The sequence below is a fragment of the Neomonachus schauinslandi genome, chromosome 9 (genome assembly GCF_002201575.2).
Source record: "Neomonachus schauinslandi chromosome 9, ASM220157v2, whole genome shotgun sequence".
Taxonomy (NCBI): domain Eukaryota; kingdom Metazoa; phylum Chordata; class Mammalia; order Carnivora; family Phocidae; genus Neomonachus; species Neomonachus schauinslandi.
The window spans coordinates 25,504,627-25,523,884 of NC_058411.1; the positions used below are offsets into that span (position 1 = coordinate 25,504,627).

Below are 19,258 nucleotides of genomic sequence, written 5' to 3' on the forward strand. Positions count from 1 at the left end.
GGGGGCGGGGGGGGCGTCGCGCTGCAGGGCAGTGTTTCTCAACTGGCTGTCAGGTTTTCAAATGCCACCCTCACACTTTCTGCACCTCCTTCATGTTTTACTTTTACTTCAACAGATTTATTTAAAGGAAAGCGTTAGCTCCTCAATGGAAAGCTAGCATTACCAGTCATATAGAAGGTTAACTGTGAAAAACTATCATTTTTTAAAATCACAGAACTTACTTTATCATAGCTAGGTATTGCTGTTTGCCCAAAGTCTGACCTACAGCTAGGTCAAGCTAGCTTACAAGCTAGGTTAAGAGCACATTTAGAACGGTGTGAACGGAGACTTTCCTGCTGCCGTGAGCTGAGGGACTGAAGGCCAGTGGAAAAGACAGGAACTATGAGGCTCAGCGCCTATCTCTGGGAAGTGTGGCCATGAGGACAAAGAGTGAGACAAGAGGAAATCATGGGTCCGCAAGTCAGGGGCAAACGTTTATCACTATTTCTGGAAACCTAGATTTCAGTCCATTTTTAATCACTGAATGAGTCGGGTCTTTGGCTTCTCCTGGAGAGAAGTTTCTGCTCTATAATGGAGAGACCTATAAAGATTTCCTTCCCAATCCTGTACCCACTGTTTTCTCTGCCCCGCTTCTAGATCCTGTGGCCCCTCCAAAGGCCCATGAATACATTCAGACCCAGCCAAGTGATGAGATGCTTAAAGAAAAGGTGACACACGCCATTAGAGGTGACCCTCTTCCGGCTAGCTGTCGGTGTGCGGAAGGCCCCGTGTGGGGTAGCCTCCTCCAAGGCTCAGGACCCACCCTGGTGACTCCCCGCTATAGATGAGCCTGGACAGGGCCAAGGACGCCCTGGCGCTTCTAAACCTGGCCTCTCATATGAGCACCACCGTGAAACCAGGAGGGCCCGCTACAGCCACCCGTGACCAGCTGTGGTGAGAGAGGCATGGGTCAAAAAGCAAAACCTCTGGCAGACCCACAGACCAGAGAAAACCTAGAGTACGTGAGGGGGCTGCACTCCGCGTGTATATTCACACCGACGGATGCCCAAGCGGCTGCTTCTATACTAAAACTGCTCTCGGTTATTTCTCAATAAAGAACTAAAAAGAAAAGGGAAGAAGTATGAGGTAAGGAATGACGTTCACAAATGCACTTTATTTTTGAGAGACTGAATCCATCAAAGGGAGGACAAGGAGATCATTTATGTCAGGGGAATCCCTAATCGCCCCCTCCTGGCATTTAGCTGCTCAAGCTGCAAAGCAGCGAGTCCCCTGCAGCAGGCTGGCTGCTCAGGATACCTAACTTTTTCCTCTGAAAGTTTTTCTGTTCAATAAGATTGTTTCGTATGATCAACACTGCATTTCTGGAAGGGACCGCAGTAAAGACAATTTCATGCTAACAGACCCACTATTGCATGAACAGCATAGTGCATGGCCTTTCCGTGAACATGATAAATGCGTGCGTGTGAGGTTTGCGGATGGGCATGGCTGTAGAATGAGAGGCATGTTCTATTACACTAATTAGCTGGCTGACCTTGGGCAGCAGGCCAAGGGCTTTTCTAACTCTAAGATTTTATACCTGAGTCCCTTAAGCGCCCCAGGCTTCACTTTCTCCCTCTCTACACTGAAGGGACCCCGCACTCCATGACTTCCCAGGTCTCTCCCCAGCTCTGTGAATGACACTGACCCTGCCCCATTTACACCATTCCCTGTCTGACCACCTTCCCCCCCAGCAGCCCCTTCCTTGGAACTGGCTTATCTGGCCCCAAAATTTCAATTACTGGGATGTGCTGGTTTGGAGATTCCAAAGTCAACATGGCAAGAAAAAACAAAAAAGGAAGGGAGGAAGGGAGGAAGGGAGAAAGGGAGGAAGGAAACCCTCTTTCCTTTATTCAATCTTCTTTAAAAATATTTATTTGAGAGAGAGAACGAGTAGGGGGAGGGCAGAGGGAGAGGGAGCGAATCTCAAGTAGATTCAGCAGTGCAGAGCCTGTCAGGGGCTCGATCCCACACCCCTGAGATCATGACCTGGGCCGAAACCAAGAGTCGGCCGCTTAACAGACTGAGCCACACAGGTGCCCCTACTCAATCATTTTTAGAGACAATAAACACAAACTCCCTACATCAGAAATTTAGCACATGTTCCATCTCGGGCCTCCCTTCTCTTTCCTTAGGGGTTGTCAAAACCAGCCACTACTTTCCCAATTGCACAGGGAAATTTATTTTCCCTTTACCCTCCTCTCCTGAACACTTACTCCAATCTTAACATTCCTGGTGTTTTCTTCCTGCTTACTAGGACTCCTCTCTACTTCCTTTCCCTCTGCGTAGCTGGAAAGAGGATGTCTGGTCGTGCAGAACCCTTCAAACCTCCGAATCAAGCTCCCCAGAAAGCAGCCCTTTGTTGTCTGGGTCCCAGAGGACTCAGAGCCCTGGGCTCAACCATTTGGGATCTGGCCAGCCTATGTGTGGGTGCTGAGCTCTGATCCTAATTTGAACAACTGGCTTAAAACCAGCGGAGTTCAAACTCTTCAAAGCAGAGTTTCACCATTCACTAGCTGTGTGCTCTCAGGCAAAAGCCACTAAAAACTGCAAAATCAGTGATACCACCACATTCTGCTTCACAGGATTGTTCAGAGTCAAATGAGCTAATTCATGCAAAGCATTTAGCATAGGACATGGCACACAAGAAGTGTTCGGTGAAGAGTGGCTGTTACCAACATTATTATTATTCTCACCCCAGTCTCTACTCCCTATGCTGCTAATCACTGCCCAGGCTGGACATGCTTTCTCCTCCTTGGTGCTGCAACTGAATCCAGCCCTGAGGTGGGTTCTGGCTAGGCCTGCCCAGCTGAGTTGCTTCATACTTTTTGCTTCTAGACCCCTCATTTCGCGCCCCCACTTCCCACATTCCTGCTGCCCCTTGCTGAACTTGCCTGAAGCCCTCAGTAGACATGTCCAGTAGCCAGCCCTCACCGCCTGGCCTGGATGGATGGTGCCTCCCAGCCCCACATGAGAAACACTTTGCCTGGCTCCCAGGGCCTCTCCACCAGCTGGACCCTGCGTCCTACAACGATATTAACTTCGCCTCTAGCATTAACCTCCAGGTTTCTCAGCGGGCACCCTTCTCCTGTTTCCCATCTCTTGCTTTACTTTCTCTGCTTCTTGGTTCCCTTCCTTCATTTCGGCCACTTCTGTTTATCCCTGTCTAAAAGGCAACTTGTTCTGGCTTTCAAATCCTTTCGAAAGGATTCCCCACTGCTGGGAAGCTTCTAGAATTCGGTGAAATTGTTTCTATGCTCCTTAGCACACACAACCCTCTATATCACACACGCAGTCTCACGCAGTGACTTCTACAGCTCTGCTTGATGGGGTTGACCACAGAAAACAACTTGGTACCTACCCCAAAGTCCTTTCCCCTTCCTCTGGATTCAAACCCTAATTTTGTTTGGGGTGGCAACGAGCCCAACTGAAAATAATCAATTCCCCAGCCTCTTTCACATTGAGGGGTGGGCATATACCACATTTCTGACCAATGAGGAAGATGCAGCAGTCCCTGGAAAGTACATCCCCCCATTCTGTCTCCTCCAAAAGGCAAATTCCTGCTAAGAAACAGCCCTATACCTTCACCTCCATGTCATTCTCCCTTCTTCTTCGCTGGAAAACAGAGGTGAGGCCTGGAGGTACAACAGTCATCATATAACCATGAGGCATGAACATGATGACGAAGGCCCACATGTGAAGGATGGTGGGCAGGAGGATGGAAAGAGTTCCATCCCTGTCATCACCATGGAGCTGCCACACCAGCCTTAGACTGTGGAGCCTGGACCTCTTGTTTTTTGAGACAAATCTCTTTCTGTTTAAGCCTCTGCTAGTGGGGTTCCCTGTTGCTTGCAGATATAAATGCAACCTCAACTAATACAACACATCCAGTGGCAAATGAGAGGTCATCCTGATTGAGAAGGAACACAGATCCCATGGAAAAACGAATCTCACACAATCATATCTAGTTAAGCATACAGTCTCTTAAGAGAAAGCAAGCATTTGAATTGGATGCAGAACAGTGCAATCTCAGGATAGGAATGAGCAACATCACCAAAATCTGCTGGGAAAAAAGGCATCCAACTTAGGGAGAAAAGATGAGCTGACTCTCTCCACAGCTTTGTCTGGTCTTAAAAGAGAACGCTCTGCTATCAAGAATGGAGATAATCCCCACCTTTAAGATAATTCCACATGAGGAGAAATGGGTCTTTTAACTCCTACAAATATCCCAAACTATGTCACGTCAAAAAGGCATTCAGAGGCGCCTGGGTGGCTCAGTAGGTTAAGCGTCTGCTTTTGGCTCAGGTCATGATCTCAGGATCCTGGGATCGAGTCCTGCATCAGGCTCCCTGCTTGGCCGGGAGTCTGGTCTCCCTCTCTCTCCCTTTGTGCTCTCTCTCTCAAATAAATAAATAAAATCTTTAAAAAAAGGCATTCAGAAGAGGTGTGATAGATAATGTGTCCCTCACACCACTGGTCACATACCTGTCAACACTTCAGTGGCTCCCTGTTCTCTAAATAATAAACCATGTGCCTGGAGTTCAAGGTCCTGCACTCAAGCCCATTTCTACCTTATCTATTTCCATCCCCTTCTCTAGGCAAACCCTGGGCTTTAGTCACCCAGCCCTGTTCATTCCAAAGCCACTGTGGCACATTCAGGCCGCTGTGCCTGGAAGGCCTGTCCCGCCTCAGTGTCTGTCAGCTGTTTCACTTCAAGGCAGTGATTTCTAAACTAAAATATTTCAAGGAACTATCTAGAAAGCATATTTCAGAAGTTCAAATGTCCCTTCTGAGTTCTGGAGGGCCTGTGAGACCACTTTGTTCTAACGCTGAAGAGACAGAGCGTGACGGTGCCTAGCTTTCGGCGCAGGCTCACACTGGACCTCTCCTCCTCTCTCTCCCCGTTCAGTGCCCACTGAGAAGAAATGCGGTATACCCCAAGGCTTATGTATTGGGATTTCCCAGGATCAAATTCCAGTGCTGAAAAGGGAACTCGGAGATCACCTAGTTCGGACCCCTCAGGGAGCCTCCATCCCAAGAGTCCACATGTCTTGCCCTGAGGTGACACGGTGTGTGAGTGGCAGAAGGGGACTAGAACACAGGCAGATGTCCCAACTCCTAATAGGTGCCTGGGGAAAGGGTTAGTGGCCTTAAGAAAGGAGGGTGACCAGAAAGGAGCTCAGGAAATGGCCTCCAAGGCAGACACCTAACTGTATTTCACATGTACTCGGAGCACCCCGCTCTGGGCTGATCCTGGATTACTCTGCCCTCAGCCTTGAAAAGGAGTCAGAGGCCCGAAACCAGAGGCGGGGCTGCCGAGGCACCAGCAACTACAACCGGCTCTCGAGCTGGCTGCCTGGGAATGGATCCAGTTCTTGGAGGGCACAGCAGGGTTAGAAGGAATGATCATTTCCAATGCCTAATTGAACTTAATGACTAGCCTAATTAGGCCTTTTAATGGCAGGACTGGCCTGGCCTTGGCTTGGGCCCCTAAGTGCAGGCTGCATCCTTTGCACTCACCTTCCCGGGGCCCGGCGGCTGGCTGGAGCACAGCTCTGCAGACAGGTAGGCCAGAGGACATGAAGGTCAAGTGCTCACTCCCTGTTATTCTTCCCAGGGGCTGAACATGCTGGAGCCATGTCCAAACAGCCCTCGGGGAACGTCTGCTGAGGGCCTACCGAGTGCAAAGGTACTAAATCAGGAGCCAAGGGCACAAAAACGGAAGGCAGCAAGACACAGAGGACAAGAGCATGACCCTGCGGCCCAGTGCACCCGGGGTTCAAATCCTGACTGGCTCCTTACTAGCTATGGGACTTTGAGCAATTTACTTAATCTTCTCGAACTTCTATTTCCTCATCTGTAAGCTAGGACAATAAGAGTACCTATCTCACGGGGGTTGTTTTTTGTTTGTTTCTTTTTTTAAAGATTTTATTTATTTATTTGAGAGAGAGAGAATGAGAGAGAGAACACATGAGAGGGGGGAGGGTCAGAGGGAGAAGCAGACTCCTTGCTGAGCAGGGAGCCCGATACGGGACTCGATCCTGGGACTCCAGGATCATGACCTGAGCCGAAGGCAATCGCTTAACGAACTGAGCCACCCAGGCGCCCTCACGGGGGTTGTTTTAAGGATAAAGTAAGACAACTGTGCTTAGCTGTGCCCAGCACAAAAGCCACAATAAATGTGTGTGTGTGTTTTCTCATCCATTCAACAAGGGGGTGGGCAAGACATGCGGGCTGTCCACACACAGGTTCTGCAATGGGGCCCCAGAAGGTGGAATCCTGATCAGAGGATGAAACTGTAAATTTCCTAAATCAGGGGGTTGATAATGGCATAAAAACTAGAAATAACTGGGGCGCCTAGGGAGGGCACTGACTAGGGCCACTTGTCAGGGAGACTGCTCCACTTTTCAGAGTGGGAAGTGAAGTATCCAAATGCTACTCCACATGGGGCTTACAGGAACAGACTGCTATCACCTTCAATTGGGAGGCACTTGACAGAATTGCAAGATTCCAATTATTTCATATTTAGTCATTTGCATAAGTAAATTGGTTTTGTGACACTAGACAAGCCATCCAGGGTTCTAACCTGCAATGACTATAACACAGAACATCTCTGCTTGCTCTAAACTGAACATCACTATATCAATCTAAGTGGAAGTGTGTGAAAATGCCCTCCACCGGAACCTCAAAGAGAAAAAGGTTGATGCATGCTTCATATCTTTTCCTTACCCTAAGGGGTCTATATGTACCTTACCTGAAGCTTTTATGATACTTTCCAAAGGATCATGTTATATTTAGTACGTGAATAAACAAGGGAAATCTGCTTTCTCAATCTGGGAAAATACCACATCTATTGTGGGCTTATGATTACTTTTATTGAGATGGGAAATTCTGGAGTACTGTGTAGCCCTTAAAAATGAGACAGTTCTACTCTGTATTGCGATTCAGAAAGACCACCAACAAATACTGTTGTATGGGGGTGCCTGGGTGGCTCAGTTGGTTTAGCATCTGCCTTCGGCTCACGTCATGATCTCAGGGTCCTGGGATTGAGTCCTGCATCAGGCTCCCTGCCAGGCAGGGAGTCTGCTTCTCCCTCTCCCTCTGCCCCTCCCATTTGTGCTCTCTAATAAATAAACAAACTCTTTAAAAAAAAAAAGAAATACTGTTGTATGATAAAAGAAAAATAGAGAATAGACACGTTACCATTTATGTGAGGGGATAAAAGAATACATTAACCTGTATTTCTTGTAAATGCATGGAGTCTCTTTGGAAGGATACTGGTGAACAGTGGTTGCCTCTGGGAAGGGAAACAGAGTGCCTTGGGGGGAGCAGGGAAGGAGAGCTTTAGCTTCATATCATCCTTCCTTACCCTTTGAATTCTCTGCTATGTATATTCCTAATGTATATAAAAATAAATAAATAAAATTCAGATTCACTAAGAGTTCTAATGTCTCAAAAGACGACATGAAGTTATACAATGACTCAGATGTAGGAGTTTGTTTGAAGGGTGACTTTTAGTAAGGGCCTCTTTGCTGTGCACTGCGGGGCCGAATGGGAAACGACAGTCCTGTTGTTATCTGTCCATTATTCTCACTCCTTCCCATGAACCATTTACCAAAGCCGATGACATCTACCAGAATGGTACAAGTGTGTTGAGACGGGAAAGGCCTAAGGATAGAAGGAGCTGGGCACACTCCACACTTCCCACTACTTCAGTGAGGACACTTCTTTCTTCGTGAGTTATTTCAACGTAAATAGTCTAGGTGTTATTTATTTCATCTTCAGATCCTACTGCACACACGTAATTTCCAGCAATAAACAATACAATTAAATTCTACTGTGAATTCTCCAAGTTCAAGTAAAATAGAAACTGATCTAGACCTTCCTTTGCCAACTTTCTGTCCAGGCTCTGAACATGGGTGGAGAGCAAAGCCAGAAATTACTCTTTGGGGAGCCTATGCAGAACAAACAAATGTAAGGTGTACATTTAAGAGATCTGTTGTTGCTGAGCCCCAAGGTTACCTTTTCTGAATCCGCCATGTCTTGGAGGCCACATAAAGGGAATGCATAAATGCATGAGAAAGCACATGATAGAAAGTTGAGACAGAGGTCTACACTGGAGGCTCCTGTGGGCATCTCCAAAAGCCACAGAAACAGGGACATGGCGCCCAAGCCCTGGGCACAGCCACTGAAAATGGGTGCACAACTAGCTACCGAGGACTCTCCTTCTCACCAGCTCATATGCAACCGCTTCACTGATTTCACCTTATCTTGGACACTCATCTCTCATGGCCGACCTCACTGAGAACCAAGTTCACCCACGGTGCCCAGGACCCCCGGTCCCACCATGCCGATCCCAGGTTCCTTGTGACGGTGGGCAGCATGTGGAAAATAAATTCTCAATTTTTCTAATTTGTTTTGTTTTTTTTTGAAAACTAAATAAACAAAATTACATTTATTGATGAAAATCTGAAGGTCAAGGATTAAGATTTTATACTTGGACAGACCTGGGGATCCTTGGTCCCTTTTTAATTACTAGAGCTCTGTAAGAAATGTCCCAGACTCACTCCCTGATCAAGTATGAATGGAGCACCTCAGTGTGCCAGGCCCTCCAGACTCAGAAGCAGAAAATACAGACACCAATCTCTTGTAAAAGAACTGCTGACTATTATTAGTAATGCCAATGCCCAGGCAGCTGCAGCTCTCGAACAGTTCAGTAGAAAGAGCCACAGGTGGTAAAACATTACCCGGAAGGGTGTTTGTTGTACCAGCCTTTCCACTTTCTTACAGGTTTGAAACTTCTTGAAATAAAGACTGGAGCGGGGAGCCAAGGGCAGGATTATAGATATGAACTGTATTTCAGGCAACCAAAGAGTTGACAAAAGAAAGCTCTTTATACAAGAATTTTTGTTAAGGGAAAATTGGAAAGTCACCATTTGACATCCTTCAACTGATATCACTCTCTAGGCAACAATTCTCCACGGATGCTACGGCCTCCAGGTGGGAGTCTGATGGGGAGCAGAAATGGAGGGCACATTCCTGGCCCACTTCACGAAGCCTCACTTCACATGGAACCCCCGCACACCTGCGCCTCTCACGCCTGCCTGTGCCTTCGGATGTGACGCAGCAGGATGGGCACAGGACCACCCTCAAAGTACGCCTGCCAAAACAGTCAGCCGGAATCTAACTTGCTAGATTAATCCAGATCTAACCACCAGCTTCACAAGGAACCTGAAGGACAGAGGAACCAGCTAAACACCATGATCAGGAAGCGTGAGCCAAATCCAGAATGTGGGACACTCTGCAAGACTATTTTCCCCAACCCCCCCAAAAAAAAGAAAGAAAAGGAAAAAAAGAAAAAAAATCAATGGCATGGAGAGAAAGGGAGGCAGGGGGTTTGCAGAACAAAAGGGAGACTAAAGACATCTAATAACTAAATACAAGGTGTAGACCTTGATTTGCCCTTTTTACAATCCAACTGTAAAAAGACATCTTTGAGACAATGGAAGTATCTGAATATGGCTAGATATCAGATGACATTAAGGAAGCGTTTTTAATTTTGATAGGATAATGGAATGATGGTTAATAAACAAAAATCGTCCTTATCAGTTAATAAAAACTATCTTCAGCAGGAGAGGAAGCAGGGAGAGGAACAATGACATTCTTCGTATATTGTCAAGCTTCTCTATTTATCCTTGGACTCATAAAGGATAAAGGATTTCTCACAGCTACATGTATACTTTCCTAAGACTAAGTAACTACATACATACATACATATACACATATAGATATAAAACCCAGTACTACTCCAATCCTTCCTTCATCTTTTCCAACAGAAAACACTTAAAACTATCATTTTAATGGAAAACTAGCGTGACAGACAAGACCGCGTGTGGTTACAGCCTAGGGGCCTTGGCAACTCTGGGCCTGGCCCAGCAGCTCAGCGGCCGAGCCCACACATCTCGGCACACCCGTACCCACGGGGCGGCACAGGGCACACCAGTGGTGAAATTCCAGCTAAGCTCCCCCCCGTGCTAAGAAACTGACTTCCGTGGGGAGAGAAAGCCTGTCACGATGCTAGTGCAAGAGGATAAAACACGTGTTTGCAAAGGTGCTTATAGATCTAGGAGCCCAGCAGCTCCGTGAGTTTTTGCCTTTCACACTTTTGTAGCCTAATAAGAATGAACTATTCACTGCTAACAAGCAGGTAAAGAGACTCTGGTATGGCAATGACACAGAGAGAGAGAGGACAGAGGCCCTTTAGTATTCTTGGAACATCTATGCCATTAAAAAAGAGAGAGAGAGGGAGAGAGGAGGAGGGAAGGGGGCAACCTCGGGCCTGGCACTCGGCTGTTCTCCGCCATCTTGATGTCCTTGACGCGTGCAGATGGTGTGGAAGTGCTAGCACCAGAACAGCCCAGGAGAAGGAATGAGCGGCCAATGGAGATTTATGTGAGGAGAGTGAGATGGACAAGGTAAAATTGTCAGGAGGAGTTGTTAGAAAGTAAAATATATTGTGACAATTCCACTCCTGCCGTTCATCAATAAACTGACAGATCATTTAGTGTCAATTAGGAGTGATAGATGGACAAGTCCCCATGATCCTGGGCCAAAATTAATGGCTGGGAGGGAGAGGGTGATTGAAAATGACGGCTGACATTGAGAGCAAAGTCCTGAAAGTCCCTGAGGGGCCATTACTTGCCTCATTCCCTTGCAGATCAATGCAGGGACAAACCCAAAAACAGACACTTTGAGACAAAACTTAATCAGACTACCTTTCCTTCCTCTCTTTACCGGGTCTGGTTGCCTCTTGTTCAGCTCTGTCCTCCATGGCCAAGTCAGCGACCCACAGGCTATGAGGGTGGAATCTTTGAGATGGAATCTATGAGATGGAATCTTTGGCACAGCTATGACTTTGGTGTCTGGAGAAGGAAAGGTAGTGATCCCAGGTCCAAGGATACCCCTGAAAACGGCCCTAGCCTATGGCTCAGGGATGAGCATGTGAGTCCTGGAACCCAGAATCTCTAGCCAGTGTGCTGGTTGACACACGCTCTGCTCTCTGTCTTGGGCACTGTCATGCAAATTAAAATAAATCCCAGAAATTCATATCCCTTGGCTATGAACTCCTGGTTCATATCTGGAATTAGCCCTTCTACCTCCCACTGGCAACAACATAGCTGTAGACCTCTGTCTCCTACCTCCCTTGTAGAGGGGAACCTACCTTATAGAAAGGAACCTACCCAACCCAGTTGGTGTCATGTACCTATAAGGTACAGCTGTGGACTGAATGTTTATGTGCCCCCCAAATTCATATGCTGAAACCCTAATCCCTAATGGGATAGCACTCGGAGGTGGGGCCTTTGGGAGCTAATCAGAGTTAGAGGAAGTCCTGAGGGTAGAGCCCCCACGATGGTATTGGTGCTTTTATAAAACGAGGAAGAGATACAAGATCTCCCTCTCTCTGTATGCACACACCAAGGAAGGCTGTGTGAGGATATAACCAGGAAGAGGGCCCTCAACAAGAACCAGACCATGCTGGCACCTTCATCTGGGACTTCTGGCTTCCAGAACTAGCAATCAACGTGACAAATAAATGTTTGTTGTCCCGGCCACCCAGTCGATGGCATTCTGTCCTAGCGGCTGGAAATGAATCAGTGCCATTATTAGCATTTCAAAAGAATTCAAGCTGAGCGCATGATATTCCAGCGTGAATTTCCTGCTCTAAGCAGAGTGACAATGAGGTTACCATCCCCTCAACACTCCTGTGTACACCAACGCTCTCCTCACCATCCTCTGTGCATGTGAGTCCACCCAGCCTGACCCCCGTGTCCTCTGCAAGGGACTCCTGCTCACTGTGCTCCCTCTCTCCTCTGATGTGCCGTCACCAGTGTGAGCCAGTCCATTTGGTTCTCACTAGCAACGTGCTCCTTCCGCTGCTCCTGATTTTCGTGAACAAAAATGCCTGATCTTCCCAATCCAAATCCAAGCTCTTGCAGGGCAGGGGGCACAGCTACACTCTGTACCCCCTGGAGTTCCCTGCCAGGAGTAGGAGCTCATATTTTCCAACCTGAATGGGCGCGTCCTCAATGTGGCCCAACAACGGCCTCTCCTGCCCCTAGCCGGCCGCCCCCTCCTCCTTCTGCCGCACATCTCTTCTACTTTGCCTCCAGAGGCCAGCTCTCCTTGGCTCCAACAAGCTCAACAGTTTGCCCTTCTACTTTAAAAAAAGAAGAAAACCAAGGGGCCAATCCAAAATGCAATTCCCCCAATTCCCTACTCCCTCAATTTTTCTTGAGAGCTTACCCAGCCTTTCCAAGCTCCCTCTTATATCGGAGGAAAAACGTCCCTGCCTCCTTCTGTCCAAGGTTAATCAACCTCTCTGGGAAGGTTTTATCCGTCCAAGGATCCTGCTCCTTCCAACCCCTCCTATTTCACCTGCAGTCACTCTTTCCCCACGTATGACACACATGGTTCTCGACACAAACCTCTCCTTCCAAATACTATCCCATTCTTTCCTTTCTTTCTCAGGGAAGGAGCAGAGATCACTATTTCCTCACCTCAGTCCCTCTTCAGCCCATAATCTGGCTTCTGCCCCAGTGCAAATCACCATAACTTTCTCAAAGGCCCCTAGTAACCTCCAAACTGCCAAATCCAAGGCTCCGTCCTTGGCTTCTATTTGTGTAGATGTACCAAGTTGTACCTCCCTTTTGACCTCGCTTCCGGAATCTCAAACTGGAAAATTATCTGTGTGGATGACCACCAGCCTACAAATCAGGTCTCTCCTTCTGCGTTCCCTACCTGACGGCACTGCCCCCCAACCAAGTCATCGAAGCGAGGCACCTTGCAGGACCTTCCACTCCTCCCTCTTTTGCCCTGTATCTGACCAATGGCACTTCTGTGACCTCTAGCTCCAAAACGTCCCCAGAGCTCCTCTCCTGTCCATGCTCACACCACTGCCCTCATCCAGCTCTTATCCACCTTCAAACAGAGTATTACCTTCCAAACAGCGCTTCCAACCTTCCAGATCTCCACTTCCCACACTGAGAGCAAAGTGACCTGATCTGATAGCAAAAACACCGATGAGATCATTCATTTGTTCAAATCAACAGTCCCTGAGCCCTTGTTATGGACTGGTACTATTCGAGGTACTGGGCATATGTAAATAAGAGTGTGTCTCCTCTCAAGAAGCTTATGTTAAGGGGGGCAGGAGGGTTGGGGTGGCTGGGTGACGGACATTGGGGAGGGTATGTGCTATGGTGAGCACTGTGAATTGTGTAAGACTGATGAATCACAGACCTGTACCCCTGAAATAAATAATACATTATATGTTACTAAAAAGAAAAAAATGATAATAATATGCCACGCTCACGAGGCTGCTGAACAGCACAAATTAATACACATGACATTTACAACTGCGGCATGCACGTGGCTACTGAACGCTTGAAATGTGGCTAATGCCACACAATCCCATTCCGAGTGGGAACGTGGAACTTCTCATTTTTATTTATTTATTTTTTAAAAGATTTTATTTAGTTACTTGACAGAGAGACAGAGACAGAGAGAGAGGGAACACAAGGAGGGGGAGTGGGAGAGGGAGAAGCAGACTTCCCGCAGAGCAGGGAACCCGATGCGGGGCTCGATCCCAGGACCCTGGGATCATGACCCGAGCCGAAGGCAGACGCTTAACGACTGAGCCACCCAGGCGCCCCTCTCATTTTTATTTAATTTATTGGTTTAAATTTTTAAACTACACTCAGTTGATTTACTGGAAAACTTTTAAATATGTTTGGAATGGAGTTAATATGAGAATCTACTTTTCAACTGTAAATTTTATAAAATCGAAACACCGACCAAGTGTTTCTTAGACAAATTTAGCATCTGAATTGAGATGCACTGTAAATGTAAAATTCATGCGTGTCAAGGACTCATTAAAAAAAAAAAAGAGTATAAAATTTTTTTTAAAAAGCAGCTTACGTTACAGGAGAGAGAAAAAGACTGTATGTACGTGCACACACACAAACACATGCATGTACGTATGCATATGTCACGTGCTGATACCATTAAGTAAGAGATGGGAGCACAGAGTGACGAGGGGTGCTACTTTATATAAACTGAGGGCAGGGAGAGCCTTGTCAGCCATGGTAAGAACTTTGGGATTTACTTGGACTATGGGGAATGCCACTGGAGGGCTCTGAGGAGACAAGGGAAATGATCTCGCTTATATTGTAAAAAGGTCCCTTTGGCTCTGTGGAGATAAGACGGAGAGAGAAAGGATGCAGGGGAGACCATTCGGTATGTTCTCGGTCGAGTCAATGCTAGAAATGACAGCGGCTGCAGCCGAGCACCGGCAGCACAGACCACAGATGGATTTCATCTGTACACTTCACCCGCTTGGCTGATAGACTGAACGTGGGCGGAGATAAGAGAGGTGTCCAGGAGGATTCCAAAGTTTATGGTCTGAAGTAACGGGGAAGATAAGAGTCACCATTTATGGAGATCTGAGGGGGACTTTGGGAGGTGCAGGTTAGGGGATGGGACAGGAGGGGTGACAAGGAAGAGGACTGATTCAGATATGCTATGATTGAGTTGTGTATCCAAGTGGAAACATCAGCTGGATGACTGGATGTTCAGGGAAAGGACTGGAGGGATATATATTTTGGAGTCGTCGCTGTGAATGTGATAGTCAAACTCCCGAGACTGGGTCAAGATCCTGCAAGCGTGTGTGTTGACGCTGAAGAGAGGAGGTTCGAGGATGGGCCCTGGGTCCCCCAACATTGAGAGAGGTCAGACTAGGCCACAGACTTAGGAGCCACACAAGACAATACTTTGAAAAGTAACATACGGAATGGAAAAGCATCTTTTTCCCAGAGCCAACTGATTTGATCTGGAAAAATCTTTAATATATTCATTGATATATTCATTTAATATATTCATTTTTGAGATTTCCTTTTGTTCTCTAAGCAGCAGATACAGGGTTTGTCTCATCTCCATATTTCAAAATAAATTCCAGATATTACAAGCACGAATATCCCCTAATGCTTTAGAAAAATGGGGCCACTCTAGAAGACTCTCACTGATATATGAGACCTATGTTTCAAAGTTACCTTCTTGTTCTTGGTTAGCACTAAAAAGTAGTGCTATATTCTATAAAGGAAAGAGTGTGGTAATTGTCGGCATGTGAATACACAGAAAAACCACTAGAAGAGAATAATAACAAGTCTAAATGTAGACTCAGGTACATACAAAGATGTAGAATTATGATACAGGTGGTTTCTAAATTTACCAGAGAAAGATGGATTTTTAAATAAATGGTGGTGGGACCATAGCCATTTGGAAACAAATAAAACTGATCCATACCTTATATCATACAATAGAATTAATTCCGAACGGATCAGAGATCTAAATTTTTCAAATGAAAGGGTGTGGTCCTGTTCCAATAAAACATGATCTATAAAAACTGGCAGCTAGCTTGTGGGTCAAAGTTTGCTGAATCCTAATACATAGAAACAAAGAAGAGTAAACTAAAATTGTACATGTTTATGTTGAATTCTGCAAAAAAAAAAAAAAAAAGGTATAGGTAGGATAGACCAGAAGCTAATAAAGAGATTACCCATATGGGATGGATGGAAATGAGGTGGAGGGAATAAGGATGGGAGTGAGACATCTCTGAGTATGTGTTTCTATACTATTTTGATATGATAAGTACACAAAATCACCTGTTCTTGCCCAAAACCTACAACTTGAACCTGATCATGAGAAATCGGTCAGAGAAAAACCAGAATTTAAGACACTCTACAAGACGACTGGCCTGGACTCCTCAAAAAAAAACACAATGAATGGGAGAACAGGGGAGGAATTGGAATTATTTTAGATCAAGAGAGATATTTTAGATAAGATAAATTTATTGTTATCTAAATAGATTTATCTAGATAAACTTAAATAAAAATTATTTTAGATAAAGAGGCAGAACTACCCGACACAATGCGTGAACTCTAACTGGATCCTGAGGCTATAAAAGACATTTCGGGACAATTGAGTAAATTTAAATATAAACTATTATTAAGTATTAAATCATTATGAAATTACTTGGATGTGATAATCATACTGTGATCATCTGGAGAATGTCCTTAATCTTGAAAAATGCATGCTGAAGTATTTAGAGGTGAAATATCATGACTTCTGCAACTTGTTTTCAAATGATTCAGGGGGAATAAAGTGTATGTGTGTGAGACAGAGGGGGAAAGGAAGGGAGGAAAGAATTAGAAAAAATATATATTTTTAAGGCAACAAGTACTGAAGGAAATTCTAGACAAGAGTAATGTCTATGTTTCAAAGAAAAAGAAATTCCCTTCCCAAGTCTACCTTAAATAGTTAAGCTTGATAGTCAGCCATCCTCTGCTGGTGTAGTAAATCTTTTTTTCTGGTTTACTATTCATCTAAGACTTCGTGCAAGGGATTAAAGACCAAAGTGGTTTGTAATCCTACAATGACTAACAGGCAATTCTATTCTGTTCAGAAAGTTACTTTAAGAACACAGAATGAGGGGCAAAATGTACAAACTTCCAGTTATCAAAGGAGTAAGTCATGGAGATGTTATGTACAGCATGGTGACTACAGTTAATAATACTGTACTGCATATTTGAAAGCTGCTAAGAGAGTAGATCTTAAAGGTTCTCAGCACAAGGAAAAATTTGTTTATAACTATGTATGGTGACAAATGCTAACTGTACATTGTGGCGGTCATTGCCAATATATACAAATACTGAATCATTATGTTGTACACCTGAAACCCATATAATGTTATACGTCATTTGTGCCTCAATTTCTTAAAAAAAGAACACAGAATGCTACAAAGATGGATGAACTTTGAAAATATCAGGCCAAGTAAAAGAAGTCAGTCACAAAGGACCACATAAAGTAGGATTCCATGTATGTGAAATGTCCAAACAGGCCAGTCATAGAGACAGCAGAATGGTGACTGCCCAGGGTTAGGGAGACTGGGGGAACATGGGAAATAACTGCTAACAGGTACCGGGTTTCTTTGAGGAGAGGGTGATAAAAATGTTCTAAAACTGACTGTGGTGTTGGTAGCACAACTCTGTTAAGGCACCAAGAACGACTGAATTGTACATTTTAATGGGTGAATTACATGGAATAAGAATTACACCTCAAGAAAGTTGTTCTAAAAAAATTAAAGAAAAACAACCCAAGAGCCAAGTGCCCACTTCCACCCTCACAAGCGGCTGGCACTTACTTTGAAGCCTTCATGGAATCATCTGCCCAGCCTCCATGCCTGCGGGGCGGTTTGGGAGGGGGAGCCTAAAAGGGGACAAGAAGCCAAAATCATAGTCACTCACCACTGGCATTCACGCATGCAGGGGATGAGGTTGAGGCCACCTCAACCAATATTCTATCAAATCCTTCCAATAAAAATACAGTAACCTTTTTAATTTACTTTCAAAATCTGGGTGCTTTCGAGCCCTTCTGGTGGGTATATAAAAGCAAGATCTGTAGGGCACAGTCTACTGAAAGCCTTAGAAATGCTTCATACTTTCTAAGCCAGCGATTCTAATCCAAGGAATTTATCCCAAAGAATCAGAGAGAAACGTAAGTGCCGTTTCTGAATAGTAAAAAATTCAAAACCAAAATAGAGAGCAATGAGAAATTAAGTAAATCATGGAATACACACGTGAAAATACTATGTAATAACGAAGAAAGTATTTAATACTTTCGGTATATAGTAACTTTTAAAAAACATGTTGTAAAACAGTAGGTCTATGCTTCCAATTTGGCGAAAAGATTTTTAATACGTAATATCTCGTGTTAATTAGCTGTAAGTACATGAATGAGAGGGGACTCCAGTGATGGAACTGTGGGCAATTTTTAATTCCCTTCTTTGTGTTGTTGTGCATGGTTTAATTTTTTTTTACAATCACCTTATATCACTTTTATAAACAGAAAGGTAATTAAAAAAAGATGTAAGAGAAAGGTTTGCTTAACAGACATAAACTAAATGGGTGGGTTAAAAATCTCAGATTACTTGGGGAAGAAGGATTCACCTGCCAAGGATGCATTCAGGAGCCCAAGTGCAGGCATTCTGGTCCAGCATATCTCAACTGGAAACAGCAAGGGATTGTCAAGCAATCCACCGAGTCAGTCAAGTTGGATAAAAGAGCAAAGAACACTTCCTATTTTCCATTCCCCAGCATTCCCCTAGGAGTGTTTTTTGAAATATCAACTTCCTTTTTCCAACAATGGCATATAACTGTCATTCTCAGTCTAAGGAGATACTTGGATGAATGGACTAAAACATGTGTTGGCCAACTTTTTCTATGAAGGGTTGAGTAGTAAATATTTTTGATTCTGCGGGCCATACAGTCTTTGTTCCCCATCAATTCTGATACCGTAAGACAATAAAGAGCTGTGGACCATAAGTAAACAAACAGGTGTTGCTGTGTTCCAATAAAACTTTATAAAAACAAGCAGTGGGCCAATTTAGCAGGAAGGATGTGGTTTACAGAACCTTGAACTAAAATGCTGTCATTGCAACATGCTTTAAATTTACCACTTAAAGCCTAACTTGTAACTTTTTTAAAAAACATCCTCTCAACATGCCAAAATACCTTTAGACTTCTGATATTTTATTTTGCACCAAGATACCTTTCCTTTCTGGCTTCTCTAGTAGCACCCCAGCCTGCCAAGGACATGCTCTATCTAGATAACGGGACTTTCTTCGGGGTGAGCCAGAACCTGCTGGAAATGACTAACTGAGAAGAAACCCAGCCCCAGAATGCCTGAATCCAACTCCGCTCCCAGGAAATGGTAAGTAGCGCTTTAGAGAAAACAAACTTGCGTTTTCTTTGCTAGAGACAGGTAATGGAGCTATCTGGAGGACTCTGTGAGAAATGACGAAAATGCAGAAGTGGAAAACAAGCTATTGTTTGTCTCTACCAGAGGGATATCCGAAGGAGATATGCTCACCGGGGCTGTCCACTCCACACATCCTTATCTGCTGTACCTGCCACCAGACACTCACCCACCCTGAGGCCATAAGGCGAAGCCTTCTAGTCCAAGACCCCCACTGCCCTGAGACACTGACCGAACCAGGGTACACCAGTCTGACCCAATTGGAACCAATCGATATCTCTGTCCCAGGAATCCAGAACTGAAGTTGTTTGGACAGCATGAGCACTGGAACTATAAGGGCCAGTGGGAATCAGAC

General features: G+C 45.1%; 1 protein-coding gene across 1 annotated transcript in view; it reads right to left on the reverse strand.

The window, feature by feature from the left end:
• IFT43 (intraflagellar transport 43) overlaps positions 1 to 19,258 on the reverse strand; it is an 80,552-nt gene that overhangs the window by 31,471 nt on the left and 29,823 nt on the right. The window contains exon 3 of the mRNA XM_021679583.2: positions 17,291 to 17,355. Within this exon, the coding sequence (XP_021535258.1) occupies positions 17,291 to 17,355 (65 nt within the window). The remainder of the gene's footprint in view (positions 1 to 17,290; positions 17,356 to 19,258) is intronic.